This window comes from Solea solea, chromosome 7 (genome assembly GCF_958295425.1).
Source record: "Solea solea chromosome 7, fSolSol10.1, whole genome shotgun sequence".
Lineage (NCBI taxonomy): Eukaryota > Metazoa > Chordata > Actinopteri > Pleuronectiformes > Soleidae > Solea > Solea solea.
Window position 1 is genome coordinate 26,134,909 of NC_081140.1, and position 19,019 is coordinate 26,153,927.

The following is a 19,019-nucleotide window of genomic DNA, read 5'->3' on the forward strand; positions in this document are numbered from 1 at the left end:
TGTTTGAGCAGTGTTTTTTTTAAACTTAAAAGTATTAAAAGTACATTGGAGTCATATTTTTCCAATGAAAAAAAAATATATATTTGTGGATAAATTGGTAAGATACAGAACACTGCAGTAAAGCTAGGCACCACCTCAATAACTATATCTATTATAATACCATCATAAATCAATAAAACAAAGGTTTTGTTAATATAAATATAATGTTTATGCTTAAAAAAATTCTGCAAAAGTTTTACTCCATATGTGTGAAATGTGTCTTAACTCACTTATTATTGAGTTATAATGGAGGCATTTAAATTGGGTTTTTTATTAGTAGATTAATTTTTATCGTGAAAAACACATTGTTCCATAGCAACACAAACACTTTTATTTTGAAAATCTCAAATATGATATTCTTATTGTGATATCAGGATGGAAAATCTTAATATAATTTTAAGCAAAACAAAAAGATTTTTGACTTTTCTTTTCACTTGATCAGTGGCCCCCAGGTCATTTGAGTTTGAGAACCCCTAATTTAACAGGTGTTTACTGTTTTCTGTCCATAAAGATGTTTAAAACAATTATCTAGCGTTTGTTAATTTAACTTTAGCTCAGATCCAAAAAACAAAACGATATTATTTTGCCTGACATGTATCGCGATACATATATCGTCTGTTCATATCTTCTTTTATTGTAATAGTACTGTTTTCCATATGTCGTCCAGCCCTGCATTGACTCCCGAGCAGCATTCTGCCAGAAACAGATGTTTTACATTAACAGCCCCAAAATCAGACAACCACTATGTGATATATACTGTTTGTCTTCTATAAGAAAAAAAACACGGATTAGATTATGAAAAAGTAAAGAGCAGCCTGGTCTGGTTTGTCCTGCGTCTATGTCTGTGTGACAAGCCCCGGCTAGCTAGTAGCCACCTAGCTTAACTATGTCGGGCTACATAACTACGAAACGAGGTGATCAAAAAATCACAAAAATGTGAGAATAACAACGCTGTAATCATAAAAATTGAAAGAAAACATTCACATTCACACTGTCATGTTTAATCCGTTTGTGTCGACACACGTATGTTAGCCACCGCGGACGTTAGCAAGTCAAGCAATGCACGTTTACTGTAGTTGTGTCACGTAATAATAACATAATGACAGACGCAAAATAACGACAAGGAAAATTAAGTTCACCTGTCATGTAATCGGTGCCAGCAGATTGTGTCCTTTCAGCTGCGTGTCAACATTGCAGCAGATGCCTGGTTCCCCCGGAGTTGAAGCACACAGTGAACTCCACCTCCTCCTCCTCCTCCTCCTCCTCCCGACGATGGACGAAGAGAGAGAGCGAGTGAGAGAAAAAGACTCGTCTCGTTCCCAGCGACCGAGAAGAGACTGAACCGAAACAACCGCAGAATGTGGACGACGAGACAAGAGGGACGCTCTTCTTTTGCTCCTTTAATGTGGCAGCCTACGACTGCACCTTTCCACGGTGCACTCTACCGCCCCCCCTCAGTCTGGATGCAGTAATGACCAAATAAGGGCCAGTCAAGTGGATAAAAAAGATCCACTTTTTGATTAAAAATACATCGAAATCACAATATGTAGGATGATATTTCACACAATTTCAAAATGAGAGTGTTTGTTTTGAGAGAAGTGCACAATATAAACGTATTTATGATGCAAAAATTAATCATATAAACATAATATTGATATTTACTGAACCTTTGTTTTATTGATTTCTAATAATATTACAAGATAGATAGATAGATAGATAGATAAGTGTCGACTCCTCCACCCAACAGAGGGCACAGAACGCTGGGAGAAGCTCTTTTCTGCATCACTGTGGCCCTTAGATGATCGGCACGTGTCGCCCTCTAGCGTCTGGAGTGTGTACTGGGTGCCACACAAATTGCTGAAGTCTGCCATCTAGTGGGTGAATAAATTATACTGCACCTGTGCAGTATGTTGCTTGGTAAAATTGCTTGGTTTTTTTGCACATTAACCTTTTATTTTTAACTTTTTTTTCCATATGTTAAGAGATTTTTACATACAATGTTTATTAATCTAGATGTTAAAACTCATATTTTTTCATTGTTGTTCACTTCCTGCATTGTTTTAATGTTTTTCAAAATAAAACCAAGCACATGTGAAAGAACTGTCACTTTATTTTGGCATACACATGTTGTGTTTGATACGAAAGTTGAAAGTTGAACAAAAGTTGAAAGTTGAACACACAGTGTCCTGGTGAAGGCATCAACAGATGAGACACAGTGGCTTTAAAAACAAAGCACTTAAATTGAACAAAACGGAAACAAACTCTCCGGTAGAACGTTTGTAAATCTGACGTTTACACTTTGAGGACTCGAGAGCCGTCATCAGGGGAAAATATGGAACAGTCCTTGGTCCCACTCGACCTCGTGAGCAGTGGAATGAAGGCTGTTATCACCAGGAGGTCGAGTGGTCGTACAGTTAACACTGAGTACTTGTGTTTCTAGTCAGAAGGTTTTATCTTCAGAGGAGGAAATGACCATGACCTCACGGCTCTTAAAGTCCCACACGGCCGTGAGGTGGAAGGCCATGTTGGTGAAGACGATGAGATACTCAAAGAGGGCGAAGAGTGTGTAACCTGTGACAGGGAGAAGAAACAGGGTTTGTATTTTGTACTTTGTTATTTATATTGCTAGCAATTTTTACTTTTACTCCACTACATTTCCTACATAAATTGTGTACTTTTACTACATTTCATAACTAAATTGTGTACTCTTACTACATTTCCTAAATAAATTGTGTACTTTTACTACAATCATAATTTGCAAAAATAATTTGCATAAAATGACTGTAAACTTTTTTGATACTTACTCCCTGACTCACAGTACATGTTGTGTTTCCAGTAAAAGAATCCAGCGAAAGCACAGCAGGAAACGTTGAGAAGTAGAAAACGCACTTTCCACCGGTGAGACTTGGCATCCTGTAAAAAAAACAAAAAAACATCTATTTAACCGACAGAAAGACAAAGATTTTCACGGATTTTATGAACAATATTCAATTATATTTGTTAAAATTATGGCATGAAACACACTCAAACGCTCATCCTGTAGGGATTTCTGGGAAAAGATGTAATTTGACAAAAAATTCCAGCATAAACCTCAAACATAAAGTAAGTTCTCAAACATTTTTTTGCTCCATATAGAGAAAATTTAGGTAACCTGGTGTCAAAAAAGTCAAAATATATCAAATTCCATAAATGATCAAGTCAATGTTGGCCTTGACACATTACTTCACAATTCATCTTACATTTTGTTACAATTTAAGTTCATTTCAATGGCTTCAACACTTCCAGAACAAAGTGTTTCAGTCTTTCAAATGGTCCCATGTTTATATACAGTGTTAGACAAATGAATTAGACCACTCCACAAAGCCACAGCTGCCTTAAATTAATTTGTTTCTGTAATGATTAAAACACCAGTATGTAGAAGCTCTTTGACCAAAATGATATTTTCAATGAACAGGCGACCCTGGATTCACGCTCACATTCACACCTACACTGTGGTCAATTTAGAGCATCCAATAAACCTGCAGAGAACCTGAAGAAAACCCACGAGCAAACTCCACACAGAAAGGCCCTAGATTCTTCTTGCTGTGAGGCAACAATGCTAGCCACTGTGACATCTAGTACACCAAGTTCAAGTATGTCAAAGATTTCAAATTTAACGTTTTAATGCACTTTGTCTACGTATACAGTATATATGGTATATACATATATATACACATATACATATACCGTATACGTAGACAAAGTTTTAAACATCACGTTACCTCAGGAGACAGTGAATTCCTCTTGATACTTTTCCACAGACGGCAGGTGATCAGCATGTAGATCAGGGAGCTGATGATGAACAGCAAAAATCCTTCCTTATGAATGACTGAGGAACAAAAACAGACAGGTGAGAGGGACCATGAGGTCCCAAGCCAGGATAGAAAAATAGAAACAATTGAGAATGCCTTATGTTTCTTAACCTTGTGCTACACACTGTCCTATTGCATTTTCTCAAATAAAATATGCCCAAAAAATACCAGACACGTGTTCAGGTTTTGATTCCAAACGTCTCTACAGTGGACGGTAAAACTACATAAAACAACACACGGACGACTCACAGTATGTCTCACTGGACGACACGTATGTGAGGAGCAAAAGGCCAAGGTTTTCAAGCATGGAGAAGACCAGGTTCAGGCAGCTGAGCGGACTCTCGGGGAACTTGGAGGCGAAACGCGCCTTGTAGAGCTTGAAGTATGTAAATGTCACCAGGAGCCGCGGTGCCGAGTGCAGCCCGATGCAGAAGCGCCATATGTGGCCCTCGGGACTCAGGCTTATCGAGGCACTGATGGACGGCAGGTAGTTTGGAACCTGTGAGGAAAAGCACAGGAACGATTTTTTTTAACTCCTTTCTTACATCACAAAACTCGTTATGATAAAAAAAACAACCAAGGACATTACCTGGCAGTGTGTGACAGTGGAGTCATCAAAGTGAAACACGGAGGAGATGAAGAGACACGTGATGAGTCCAAGCAGAGGCAGGAACACGGTGGACAGCACACAGGTGGAGAAGGACACTCGGATGACCAGAGGCCTCTCGTACCCCAAGATGTTTGAACCTTGGAGCATCTTGTTCTCAATCTGAAGGAGAAATATGTATTAAAAAAACAACATTTAAATATCTGTACCTCTGTCTTTATAATACAATAACATGGAATAATGATTAACAATCAAGAATCAAGAGACTTTAGTTCTGTAAATGTCATTCATAATTTGCCTTGAGTTTGTTTGGCACACAAATGTGTATTTGACGAAAACTGTAAGACCGTTTATTAACTGCGGTCAAGTGAGCCGTCATTCGTCTTCGCGTGGTCAAGCCATCCGCATCAACGTTTTTAAGCGCGCCCATGTAGACGAACTTACGGTGAATGCTGGGAGTCGACTGAGAATCATCGCTAGTTTGATACCGAGCAAGATCACTTCCGGTTTTCAAAATAAGACGTTGCTGATACAAGCGCAATCAATCGAGCTGATTTTAAGACATTGGTTTTTACTGTACAATAACAACACAATGGCCCATACGTTCTGACAGTGGTTGACACAGTTGACCTTAGGAGCATGCTGACTACTCCCTCACCCATTATCAAACTATTTTACTGTATAATTTTTGAGAAATAAAGCCTCAAAGTTGTCTCTTTTTGGTATGTCATGTTTTCGGCCTTTTTGCATGACATACTAGAGGATATATGCGCACATTGTGTTGTTTCAAAAAAAAATTCCCATCTTGAAGTGAAAAGTGGTTGTCAAAGAAACACTGCGAGAAATGTCTTTTCGTTTTTTAATGAAATATACTGTTTATACAAACAAATAAGACAATTAGGCCTACATTAAGGCCATACATACAATAAAGACCTCCTCAAAATGGCACCTTAAAGTATGAAAGTATGAAAAAGAGAGAGAGAATGGGAGAGAGACGCAGAGACAGGCAGACAAAGGAAAGAAAGAGAACAGGGATCAGTTAAGTTTAAATATTATTTAGGTGAACAGAGAGATAATAGCTTATTTTGGACTCACATATGCTGAGACCAAGGCTGCATGGACCTTTGTGCTCTGAGGGAGACAGAAAGCAGAGGTGAGGTCAGATATGCTTAAAATAAGAACTATTTAATAAACTCCACATCAAGGATCACTCCAAATGTGCCCTAAGGGGAGAGAAAGAGAGGCCAGGTGGATCAATAGAACAGTGAGAATGAGACAGCATCATTTATATTCACAGTATTGGTATCTTCAAAATAATGCAATAATAGTTATAGATAGATGGTTGCATTCATTACAGTCACTCTGTAAACGTAGAAGGCTATATGACCATCCAGGTGGATGTCAGCAAGAACACATAATAACAGTATACAGCAGTGGTCTCAAAGTTGCGGCCCGGGGGCCACATGTGGCCCTCCAATCGATTTCATGTGGCCCTCCAAACAATATCAAGTTGTAACAAGTCCTTTCTGTATGTTTTTTTTTTTAATAGATTAATTTTGCATCATAAATATTTTGTTTTTTTATTGCGAATGTTGTTCCATATTAAAACAAGCACATATATTTTGAAATTATCCAATCCAACTTTATTTGTAAAGCACTTTAAAACAAACATAGTGGACCAAAGTGCTGTACAGAATAATGAATAAAAGACAGAAAAGCTCACACGAGGCAATAGAGTACATATAAAAAAAAGGAATCAACGCGGCATATTGATATGTAAATTTGAGCTCATATCGTCCACCGCAACTGTTGCTTTTCCCCAAAAAGTTGGGCCAGACGAGACAGTCAGTGGCCCACAGGTCATTTGAGTTTGAGACCCCTGGTATACAGTATAGTAACTCACACATGTGACAAATGCCTGTGAAGTGCACACCACTGAAAGGCACATCCCTGGGGGACAGGGCAGCCTTAAAGAGAAGAAAACAAATGAGTGATACACATCAATTGCATTATAACTGGACTAATGACTAAAATAAAGAAATAGAGCTAGACAACAGCCTGCTTGTGAATTTTTTGAATGGCCCCCCATTCAAGAACATAACCCTCAAGATAAAGATCAAGAACATACACCTAACAATGATTAATCATCAATTTCTGCACAGCAATGTTTCACTAATATTACATAATAATAACTGTAAGCTGTAACACATGCAAATTATAACTTTATGGCAAGCTAAAATAAAACTGTAAGTTGGACACCAAGTCGACTCATAGTATTATTTAAAAAGGTACTTGCACATGTGCCACTCCGACAGCCCCCGGTGCACTCGATGGGACTGCTTCTGCACTGGATGATGATGATGACGCCGTCGTCGACGGTCCTGCACCCGCTGCAGCGGTGGAACTTGTTGTAGCGGCAAATAGAGACGTAGTTTTAGTGCATATTGTGGCGTCAACTTTTATGCGTTTGAGCCTTTTTTCCCTGAGTTTCGCTGCGCCCCCTTGCGCTTTTTAGCCATAATTCGTTCGTTCGCTCCAACTCCGCCGTTACTCAAACAGCAAATTACCTGGGAAGGAGGGAGGGGGACGTGGAGGGAGATGAGGGCTGAGAGCTTTCAATGGACTAGCGCAACGTCCTTCAAGAAATTCAACCAATGAGCCGCGTTTCGTGTCTCAATTACCGTCGTGGGCGATACAAATGATTTATAAAAAATATATATATTAATATGTATATTGTTTTTTTTTTGGGCCGGGCCAAAAATGTGCGTCGTAGGCCTACGTATACATAAAGTGTAGATATACAGCTAGCATGCATGTGTACAGTACATCTATTATGCCAATAATCCAATTTAGACAAAAAATAGCGAAAACATATCTCTTAGTGGCTTCAAAAGATAAGACAATCCACCTACCTGCAGTCCTTTTGTTTTTATTTGATTATTGTTGTTGTTTACAAGCAGCTGCTGCCGCAAACGACCGCCACTGGCCTCATGGTAACAGCGGTGTTACGACAATAAAATTACGACATTAAATAATGATGTCAGTTAGTTCCTGCTGCTGATGATGATGATGATGGTGGTGGTTGGGGATAAAATTCCGGCTCCAACAAAAGATTCCTTCGACATCTTGGTAATCAGAGCGATTCATCCTCCTCCTCCTCCTCCTCCTCTCCCTCCTCCTCCGTGTGAGACAGAGAGAGGAGAGACAGACAGACAGACAGCGAGACAAGAGGACACTTCAGCATCAGCAGCCGGAAGAGAAGGACGCACGCTACTGCTGCTGCGTTTGTGCGTCAATAAATGCTGTCTCTTTACCAGAAATATCGAAAATTCAAATTCAATAAATATTATTGGCCACCAGTCAATAATCTACGGAAGAGGATTAGGGCCAAATGTAAAAAAAAACCTGAATTCTGAGAATAAAGAGAATAAATAAATGTATTTATTCTAAATGTAAATATTGTTTTCAAAATCCCAATCCCCTTCCGTAATAATTAGAGAATGACATGAGAAGCTCCATATTAAGAGAACCAGCCTCAATCAAAGTTGTAGGTCAAATGGAAAATAAAAACTCATGCATGTACACAAACAGACGAATAATATTAATATTTAAACGTTTGTTTATGAAATAATAACAAATACAAATTGTAACAATGGCACAAACCAGGAATAATATAGAGATAAATAATATCCCTATACACACACAGAATGAAAAGATGACTTAGCCTCCCTCAATTATACATCTCTATATAATTTATATACGCACATTCAATATTTTTAGGAACATGAATAATGTCATTTAAGGGAAAGAAAACATCATCGTCATTATAAATAAATAAAGCTAATAGGTTCTTATTCGTATTATCGCCATTAAATATAACCAAGTGTGTGTGTACTTGCATTTATATCTTTGTGAGGTCCAAAAAACTTACAAATATATCTTTGTGAGGACATTTTGTCTTTTTAAGGGTTAAGACCTGGATTAAAGGGTAGTTGTGATGGTAAAGGTTAAGGGTAAAGGGCTAGGTGTCCTCACTAAAACATAAAAACAAGTTTGTGTGTGTGTGTTTCTGGTATTACTCATGTTGTACATCTGTTTACGCAGTCACAGACAAAGATCAAGTCCCCATAATGTAAATGGTTACATTGTACTGTGAAGACATGTGGAGTGTAAGTCAATGTAATGTCTCTTAAATCATGAAATCCAGACTGTGTGTGTGTGTGTTGCCCCGCCTCCCACATTAATCTCTTGTTCTTCTGTTCAGATGAGACTCGATCACAGACATATTACTGCATTAGTGGCCGGGTCACTGCTCAATCTGACTGATTTATACAAAGAAAATTAATCAAACTTTAATTTTATTAAAATTGTCCTATTTTTTTTCTTTTCTTTTCTTTTTAAAAATATGTTTTGAATTGAACTTGCAGCTCAGATGCTCTGTGGACGGAGAAGATGATGAGAATCCACACTCTGTGTCTTTTGCTTTTGTGTGTCAGTGTTTTACCAAGTAAGTTGGCATTTCATTTTTTTATCCTTATTTGTTTTCAAACTGTAACTTCTTACCTTCTCTTTTCCCCAAAATGCAATGAATTTCTCTCCGAAATCTAATCCAGTTTCATCGTATAGTGTCTAAATTTATCCCATCATGTTCTCTGAACGTAAATTTTAAGTTATATATGTTTAATTCCCATGTACAACATAAAAAACACCTTTATTGTCCTCTTCATAGTATGTGAATGTGTAAGCTCCCTGCTCAGGCTCATTTTACTCCTCACTCACATGTTATGGTATGATCAGTGGATTAAGTATTCAAGCAACACATGTCAGAGGAAGTCACTGCTGCTGGTGAATGATGTCAGATTTGCCTGATGATCTCTTTCCAGAGGTTTATAGACGGGCAATCAACCCTGACATCCTCTTCATCCTGGTTCACCATCTGTCACGCCTGCCACATGCTCTGCCTCTCGTTCCACTCGCCCTCTGAACTTTATCACATCACATACACATAATCCAGAAGGATCTTTTTTTTTTACAGCTGACTGTAGAAAATCCCAGGAAGAAATAGTAAAATTTAAAGGAAATATACATGTACATGCATGTACAGGCGTATAGTTAATTTAGAACATTGGAGAATGTGGTGACCAAAGAAATTTAAAACAAGGAAACAAGAGGTGACTTTATACCTGATGTTATACTGTGTTACACTTGCAGGTCTTTGAAACAGGGGAAGGTCATTTCAGGCCCAGTTATTCTGTACATAGATTCTTAAAAAGTGTTTTTTATTTACAGTGCGTATGTACAAATGAAAATGGCCTCTATCGCACAACGAGCAGCTGTTTGTCTGCAGACTTCATCACAAAATCCACACAGGACTGAGGCAGAAAAATGCTCCGCTGTTGTGTCTGTTTCTGCAACGCAATCAATCAACAACTGACTCCGCCTTTCAGACAGTTTGTCCAATCATCATGAAGAAGCCCAGCGAGGGTTGCCAACTTTGTCACTATGAAATAAGGGACAAAAGGTGATGAGTATGGATTGTGCAGAGGAATAAAATATCAGTGTAGAACTTTCCAGCAGCAGGCAAAACTATCACTCTATTTATCTATTTATTATTATAATTGGTATCAAAGCATTGTTGTCATCAAAGTGCATCATCAAAGCTCTTTTGTTATACGTTAACCTTCGTATGTGTCTTTGTCAAACTAGTAACTACTAATCATCTACTACTAATCATCAGAACCTGTACGACCTGCTGTCTAACTACCACTAACTGTGTGTGTGTGTGAAATAAATCTTAATAAAGACACTCGAGTTGTTACCACCATACCTGTTCTGGTTGCCCTTTCCAGAAGGGATTATTGAGCTGAAAGGATCAGTCAGTGCACCATCTGTGTGTGGCCAACTGGAAATTCCCTACTACTAAACAACTACCAAAACTACTACTAAAACAACTACCAAAACTACGAAAAAACTACCAAAACTACTACTAAACTACTACTAAAACTATGAAACAACTACCAAAACTACTACTAAAACAACTACCAAAACTACAAAACAACTACCAAATTACTACTAAACTACTACTAAAACAACTACCAAAACCACTGTTAAACTATTACTAAAACAACAACCAACACTACTACTAAAACAAGTACTAAAACTACTACTAAACTACTACTAAAACAACAACCAAAACTACTACGAAAACAACTACCAGATCTACGACTAAACTACTACTAAAGCAACTACCAAAACTACTACTAAAACTACCAAATTACTACTAAACTACTACTAAAACAACTACCAAAACCACTGTTAAACTACTACTAAAACAACAACCAACACTACTACTAAAACAACTACCAAAACTACTACTAAAACAACTACCAAAACTACTACGAAAACAACTACCAGATCTATGACTAAACTACTACTAAAACAACTACCAAAACTACTACCAAAACAACTACCAAAACAACTACCAGATCTATGACTAAACTACTACTAAAACAACTACCAAAACTACTACTAAAACAACTACCAAAACTACTACCAAAACAACTACCAGATCTATGACTAAACTACTACTAAAACAACTACCAAAACTACTACTAAAACAATAACTAAAACCACAACTAAACTACTACTAAAACAACAACCAAAACTACTACTATAACAATGTTTATTTACAGTGTTCTTGTGACTTCATCACATGAACACTTCATCATCTGCTCCAAAACAGCAGCGGAGAATTATCACGTTATTTACAAGAACAACCCCAAGCAGTCTTGTAAAAAACTGTATACTGCAGGCAGTTAACACCACCAGTAACATTTCAAATATGCATAATAACAACAACATTTTAGTCCTGTTTAGGAAGTTTCATGTACTTATGTCCGTAAACTGAGTTTGCAGCCAACTGATGAAAAATGACATTGTGTTTCCTTAAGCTCTGATGACACATTATGGTAATTTTATTATTATTTATATCATCATTTTTTTCCTTAAAATGTACATTTAATCTAAATAATTGACATGGATGATTTGTGATGTCATGGATGTGGATTTTCTTTTTTCCTCCCTTATCTTAGCATGTTTGTGTGCCCATGGCAAATATGCCCAGAAGCTCCTGAACGATTTATTCACCAACTACACAAGTGCACTGAGGCCCGCGGAGGACACCAACACCATCCTGAACGTAACGCTGCAGGTTACGCTCTCACAAATTATCGACATGGTAAATCACATACGCAGATGACACCAGACTTTATGTTTTTATGTTCAGATTGCTATTTTCCACCTGTAGTCCCTGTAGTTATGAAAATGTTGTATGTCCTGTTGCTGATACCCACACGGTGGCATTACATCATTAATGCCTCTATGCTATTTAATTGTATTTCTGTTCACGTCTAATATCTATTTTTTATCAATTTTTTTACAGGATGAGCGAAACCAAATTTTGACCGCATATTTATGGATACGGCAAGTGTGGGTTGATGCACACCTCACATGGGACAAAGACGATTATGATGGACTCGATACCATCCGTATACCTAGTAGTTATGTATGGAGACCTGATATAGTCCTATATAACAAGTAGGTCGGACTGGTATTGGGTTAATCATTTCATTATGGTCATGGTGTGTGGCTCTGATGGGTCAGTGTACCAGGCACAAGCTGGACAGTCCTTGAAGTCATTGTTCATGGGAGTGTCCAGGTCTCTGTCCGCATTTTATATACATTTATATGTATGTATATATATATATATATATATATATATATATATATATATACATACATACATACATACACACACATATAAAAGAAGAAGAGTTCGTAAAAAGAAAAAAGTGACCAACACCATAACTTCTTTGGTATAGTATTACAATATGTAAGTAAAAGCATTTATCATTATTGGAAATATATAAAATGCAGACAAAACGCTGAGGTAAGAGTTCAACTCTACAAAAGGTGTTGATTCCTCCCTCAGTTGGTGAACTTGTGCCTTTGTATCCTGATTCTGCCACTCCCTTGAATCATTCTCCACCTCCTATTATATCACATCAAATCAAACTTTAGTTGTATAGCAACAAATCACAACATACATTATCTCAAGGCACTTTACATGGTAAAGCAGAAACCTTACAATAGAGAAAAATAGAAACCCAACACTTCCCACAATGAGAAAATGTCAGGGTTTGTCCTACAGAGCTTGGATCCAATATGCATGAGAAATCAAAAATGAGGCTTTATTGCTCCCTCAATAACATGAACAAAAAAGAATGCTGAAGGCAAGAGAAAAAGGCGAAAAAACAAACCTATAACCAGAAAACAAAAACTAGATCAACTTGGATCGTAACTATAAACATGGAAACATAAACTAGATCAACTGGATTCTACACTCTAAGCATGAACAAGGTAGCGAAGAACATGGAGACGAAAAACACACTGACAAAGGACAAAGGGAAATGAGTGACTTAAGAAGGGGAAAGGGGACCAGGTGCAACCACTCAAGGTAATCAGACAAGACAAGGACAAGGTAGACGAAGTGCAGACCAACAGGAAAACCCTAAACCCTCACCAAAATAAAACGGGAAATGACAAAAACGTGACTCCCAAAACAAACATAGCTAACAAATCTGCTGACATGTAACAGCAAACATTTGACATTCGTGGAAAGATTATATTATATTATATTATATTATATTATATTATATTATATTATATTATATGTATTATTATATATGAATAGTATTATAATGTCATGTAGAAATAACAATACTACTACTAGTAATATCCTTGCAACTTGATCTGGATCCTGCAGCCTAGGACTCACAGGCAACTACTACTATTACTACTACTACTACTACTACTAATACTACTACTAATAAAAATATAGCATCAGGTCTGGATCTGGATCCCGCAGCCCTGATGAGCCCTAAATGAGGAGGCACAGTTCAGTCATAATGTGATATGCACAGACAAAGTTCCCCCAGCAGACTACGCCTATAGACTAGTTCAGGTTCCCCAGACTCAGCACTCACTATGAGCTTTATCAAAAAATAGTCTTACTTAAGTCTTACTTAAAATAAAGAGAGGGTGTTCACCTCCCGAACTGACAGCTTGGTTCCACAGGAGAGGAGCCTGGTAACCGAAGGCTCTGCCTCCCATTTATTCCACTCTTAACGATTCTGGGAGCCACAAGAAAGCCTACATTTTAGGAGCAAAGTGATCAGCTCACTAAGGTATGATGGGGCCTGATTATTAAGTGCTTTGTAAGTATAAATTTGATTCTGGATTGTACAGGGATGACGATCCCTGTATGACTGGTATCCAGAGACTAGTATCACTGAGAACAAAGCTGTTCTAATGTCTTTTTCTAGATGAGTTTGCTTTGCCTTTCAGTGCAGATGATCGTTTCACTGGCCCCATGGACACCAATGTGGTAATTCAACACGATGGCCAGATCATGTGGGATTCTCCCGCGATCACCAAGAGCTCGTGCAAAGTGGACGTGTCTTTCTTCCCCTTTGACTCTCAGCAGTGCAGGTTCACCTATGGCTCCTGGACCTACAATGGAAACCAGCTGGATATCCTGAACGCAATGGACAGCGCTGACCTCTCCGACCTGGTGGAAAATGTAGAGTGGGAGGTGTTGGGTATGCCGGCTAAGAAGAATGTGATTGTGTACGGTTGCTGCGCTGACCCTTACCCGGATGTGACCTACATACTAATACTGAAGAGAAAAGCTTCCTTTTATGTCTTCAACTTGCTCATACCATGCGTGATGATCTCTTTTCTGGCTCCACTGGGCTTCTACCTGCCCGCTGACTCTGGAGAGAAGGTGTCTTTGGGAGTCACCGTCATGTTGGCCCTCACGGTCTTTCAGCTGTTGGTGGCAGAGATCATGCCGCCTTCTGAGAATGTACCTTTGATCGGTAAGGGTAATGAACTGGGGTGGAATCCCAACATGTGTTGACTTTGCTGACCCTGTTCAGACCAAGTATTAACTTCCATAACATTATAGGTGATCAGATTGTGTACAGATTGTGTTATGTTCTGATCTGAAACTCCTAATCTGTCATTTGCTGTAGTTGTAGAAGTATGATTGTGTACTTTTTATCTGTGGAAGGCATCTTCTCATCTGTCCTGCACAATTTGTTCTTACCATTGTCCTTTTCTGCGAATAAATGTATCTTCTTCTGCAGGAAAGTACTACATTGCTACGATGACTATGATCACCGCCTCTACTGCCCTGACAATCTTCATCATGAACATACACCACTGTGGTCCAGATGCCAAGCCTGTTCCCAAGTGGGCCAAGACTGTCATTCTGCAGTACATGGCCAGGATGTGCTTCGTTTATGAAGTTGGAGAAAACTGCATGTCACCGCAGCCAGAAAAACAGAAGGCTTCACCCTTGAAGAACACCAATGTCACCATGAATGGACAGGCAGGACCAGGCAGAGAGGACTGTGTCTTCAAAATAGACAGAGGACAAGAGACGGAGCCCGCGGAGGAGAGGGAGGACATGGAGCAGATGATCAGTCCGATAGGGTCAATGGGGAAAAATCCCACCGACCACTACGGCACTTGGAAAAATGGCATTTTCATGAGCATGGACTGCGGCGATTCGGCAGGTCAGAGGAGGTGCGGGAAGGGAGGCGTGAGTGACGGAGAGTTGAAAGAAAGAGAGGCATCGTGCAACACTCAAAGCAATGAAAGACTGCTGCTGCGCAACGTTGAGTACATTGCCAACTGCTACAGGGATCAGAGGGCCACGCAGAAGAGAACCGGGGAGTGGAAAAAGGTCGCCAAAGTTTTAGATCGCTTCTTTATGTGGATATTTTTCATCATGGTGTTTTTCATGAGCCTTCTTATCATGGGTAAAGCAATTTAACGCTAGAGCTGTTGAGAGGTGAGTCTTTAAAGATAACCACAAATGCAATTGATGCTTAATTTAAGTTATTTCAAATGCTTTTATTTATTCAATACTTAATTTGTGTAAAGCCATCTGGGCTAGGTTTCGCTACTGATTTCCTGAATCAATTTAATTCAGATTCACAAGGTACAGATTTGATTCAATTGGAAATAAATTAATTTAGAGATGTTTCAGTTTCCGTACCAATTTTGTTTGGTTTTGTAAGAAATTGTACAAAATTGTGATCTCTCTAATTTGGTGTATCATTAAAAACGATACATTTTTACATTGAAAATGTACCCAAAAGTAGATTAATACAGGTTTTTTTCTGGAACATACAATGTAAAGTTGTTATTTAACCTGGGATTCAGGTACTTGCCTGGATTTTAATACAATGCATTGCCTCTCCAAGGGAAAAAGTAAGGGCAGCCCTTTTCTAGAGGACATGTCCCCAACTTCACAACTGCAGTCCTGAGTAGATTAAGTCTTCAATAACTGTCTTGTTTGAGTTTAGTTGAATTCTTGTCATAAGGCTCAGCCATGAAACTCTGTATTAATTGAATACTTTTTGTATAATTCTGAGCTTTTATTTTGAATATTCTCAACAGGTTGTGAGTGTGGGTGTTAATGATTTGAACATGTATATTTTGAGGTGGAAAATGCTGTGCAATTACTCTGTCATGACAATAATCAGTGAAAGAAGCACAGCTTTAGAGAAGAGTCATTGTTGAGAAATACTGTACAACCAGGGAACAGCTGTATGTGTGGTCTCAGTGTGACTGACATGGATTATCTCTTAAATCCCCTGGATTACAAGCATTTGCGTATCTCTCCCTCTCTCTCTCTCTCTCTCTCTCTCTCTGTGTTATCCTTTATGCTGCAAAATGGACTTTTTAACAATAATGCTTAAATAAATCAGCAAGACTGTATTTTCAATCGCTTTTCAGACTGTTTGGTAAACGTATTATCTTATATAATACTATTACTATCACATTAGGACAACTGAATCAGACCAATGGACCTGAAAAGACGATCTGTGGAAAATCCTTATGTTGAGTAACAACATGGCGAGAAAGTTGTGTGAATAAAATCTCATTTTTGTTTTGTGCCACATCCTGGTTCTTAAAGCATGGAATGATTGCATTGATGATTCGAGATTCAAGATTCGAGCAATAACTCACCAGAAAGTGCGCTGTGCTACTGAATATTAGCGCTGCATGAATGCAAGAATTTCTTGGGTTTGTGGATCCAATCCGCATCTGAACAAAAATCTCAAATCAGCATGTTTTTGGACTGTGGGAGGAAACCAGAGAACCTGGAGAAAACACAAACATGCAAACAGACGAACGCTGTGTCTTCTTGCTGAAAAGGCAAGAGTGCTAGCCACTACACCAACAGTGTGGCCTGAAGGGTCAAATCAATTAACTAATTCACTCAAGGGTCCATTACGTCCGTTTCTCTTGGGGGAGATGATTAGTTGTAATGTCCAAATGTCCTCAAGGCCTTTGTGTGAATATAAACAACGTCCTTGTTCCCAAAGGCCTGATGTGGCCACTTCAGCTGTTTCGCTTATTATTTTTTCCTCTGAAAAGAAATCTGAAAAAGCATTACCACATTAACATACTGTTTTTAATTTAATGATGCATTTCAGAAATCTAATTATGTATAAAACAAAGCAGCTGTTAAGAGGGGACACACTCTCAGCAAAGACCATGTTGTCGCAGTAACTGTGGTTTAATATATGGACATTAAAATGTTTTATATCATTAAACATTTCATCAAAGTGAGGATATGGGAAGTCACATCACCGGCCTCCTGTGGGTGTCGTTTAAAAACACACTCTTCACGAGGGAAAAAACAAGTTATCTTCATTATCAGCCAGAGGTTTGCTAATTGTCCAGGGATTAATTAGACTGTGAGACAGTTAATAACATATTATTAAGTCACACCCCGGTGGAACTCATTAATATTTTTTGTAGTAAAATAATGATGCATCTATAGCTGATGTAACTGTAACAGTTACATAATATTGTTGCAGTGGCCCTTTAACGGCGATGTTTCATTTAGAGAAAGTATCATATTATTATTATTATTATAAAGGAAAGTGATAATACATTGCGGTCTGAAAATGTGACTTCTAATTTTGACTTGATTTACAGAGCTACAATAAAAAACGGTGCATGAATTAATTAATAAATTAACACCCTCTACACGCTACAATAAACACCCTCAGAAGAGTTTGTTCAGTTACGAAATTTGCAAAACACTGAGATTGACACCAAATTCAAAATGGTCAACTTCCTATTAAGTCGAAGGCTGAACAACATTACCAAATTTGGCGAAACTAAGTTTCGGCCCGCTCCATAGGTGTTTGACATGAGGGGGTGTTGCTGAGTCATTTTGCATTGGTTTTTCACAATTCCATTATTTTATAAAAATTTGCGCCAGTTCTGATTAGCGTGCCAACTTTCGTCCATTTTCACACACGTTTAGGGATAAAATTTGAAATTGTTTCGGAAGAACAATTGTCATTTGTCACTGTGAGGATGTCTGGCTTTGCAGGTTATCTTCGTGGAGCGATTGACCATAAAAAAGAAGATGAAAAAAAGAATAGAGACGGGACAAAAACCTGCTGCATGCTCTTCCTGCAAACATAAATAGTTTGGGCCACTGCCATGGTTGATGCGCTAACCTGCATACTGGTAAAAGGAAGGTGTGAGTGGCGTCTGTCTGTGGGGCTAGTGGGAACACAAAATGTGAAAATGTGGTTTTAACTATATCATTATTATTATTATTATTACGCCGCTGAAACTTGGTCAGATCGCAGTTTCCAAAGATCTTGATGTGAGTTTTTGTACAAGGGCACGCGTCCATCCATTCATTGTCTACCGTGTGTCGTATGAGTGTCGGGGGGCGGCTGGTGCCAATCCCAGCTGACTAAGGGCGAAAGGTGGCGTCACACCCTGGACAGTTTACCAGTCCCACATCGAGACAAACAACCGTCCACTCTCACACTTACTCATATCCATTGGCAGTTTATAGAGTCCAAGGAAACCAAACAACCTGAGAAAACCCACCACTATTCCACCATGTGGCCCCATGGCACGTCATATTCCTAAATATGACATGTAATTAAAAAACAGCCAAGTTATAACATCAAATCAAAGATAAGTATGAAAGTCGCTAACAGGCTGACTTTGCATTACCGTAATTACACGGCGGTTTGTGCTATCGTAGAAATTCTGACCGCTTCAGAAATCTGAGAAGTTGCACGTCAAAGCACAAGATGTGGCTATTACGGTAATTTCACTCACGCTGTTGCACATCAGCATCTTGAGCATTGAGACAAAAACTGTTTTAAATGTACTGTTTTTGTTTCTCTTCATTTAAAATTGTTAATACACTATTTTAACATGCAGTACATTCTAAATAACTGCCAGATATTGAAAGTTATTCTGGAAAAATTGGCAAAAAGCACTTAGTTACAGGACATTTTCTGGTAAAAAAAAAAAAAAAAAAAGAGTCCAGACGGACATTTTGAGGCTTAGGTCTTAAAGGGTTAAACAAAATCAAAAAACTGGGCTTCAGCTGATGGTTGTTA

At 38.4% G+C, this 19,019-nt stretch overlaps 3 protein-coding genes across 12 annotated transcripts in view; 1 reads left to right on the forward strand and 2 right to left on the reverse strand.

The window, feature by feature from the left end:
• The window catches only part of stim1a (stromal interaction molecule 1a), a 32,934-nt gene extending 31,508 nt beyond the window's left edge, over nucleotides 1-1,426 (reverse strand). Inside the window, exon 1 of one of the 3 annotated variants that reach the window (XM_058633564.1) lies at nucleotides 1,179-1,426. The gene's annotated coding sequence lies outside the window, so the exon portion shown is untranslated. The remainder of the gene's footprint in view (nucleotides 1-1,178) is intronic. The other 2 variants (XM_058633561.1, XM_058633562.1) reach the window with 2 other exon arrangements.
• A 705-nt stretch (nucleotides 1,427-2,131) lies between these two features.
• On the reverse strand, nucleotides 2,132-7,800 carry LOC131462179 (post-GPI attachment to proteins factor 2-like). Of its 8 annotated transcripts, XM_058633185.1 has the most exons (9): nucleotides 7,410-7,800; nucleotides 6,790-6,901; nucleotides 6,401-6,464; nucleotides 5,593-5,628; nucleotides 4,480-4,659; nucleotides 4,140-4,389; nucleotides 3,801-3,907; nucleotides 2,844-2,952; nucleotides 2,132-2,610 (listed from the first exon to the last, which is right to left on the reverse strand). In XM_058633185.1, the coding sequence occupies exons 2-9, from the start codon at nucleotides 6,795-6,797 to the stop codon at nucleotides 2,480-2,482; spliced, it is 885 nt and encodes a 294-aa protein (XP_058489168.1). In that variant the 5' UTR covers nucleotides 6,798-6,901; nucleotides 7,410-7,800; the 3' UTR covers nucleotides 2,132-2,479. The 8 variants fall into 8 exon arrangements, with proteins under 8 accessions (XP_058489168.1, XP_058489169.1, XP_058489171.1 ...); XM_058633186.1 differs by having other exon boundaries at nucleotides 6,401-7,064; nucleotides 7,410-7,798; XM_058633188.1 differs by lacking the exon at nucleotides 6,401-6,464 and having other exon boundaries at nucleotides 6,794-6,901; nucleotides 7,410-7,791.
• A 992-nt stretch (nucleotides 7,801-8,792) lies between these two features.
• Nucleotides 8,793-16,962, forward strand: chrna10a (cholinergic receptor, nicotinic, alpha 10a). The gene is made up of 5 exons (XM_058633266.1): nucleotides 8,793-9,004; nucleotides 11,589-11,734; nucleotides 11,939-12,093; nucleotides 13,903-14,435; nucleotides 14,706-16,962. Exons 1-5 carry the CDS (start codon nucleotides 8,950-8,952, stop codon nucleotides 15,395-15,397), a joined length of 1,581 nt encoding a protein of 526 aa, XP_058489249.1. The 5' UTR covers nucleotides 8,793-8,949; the 3' UTR covers nucleotides 15,398-16,962.
• Nucleotides 16,963-19,019: the final 2,057 nt, after the last annotated feature.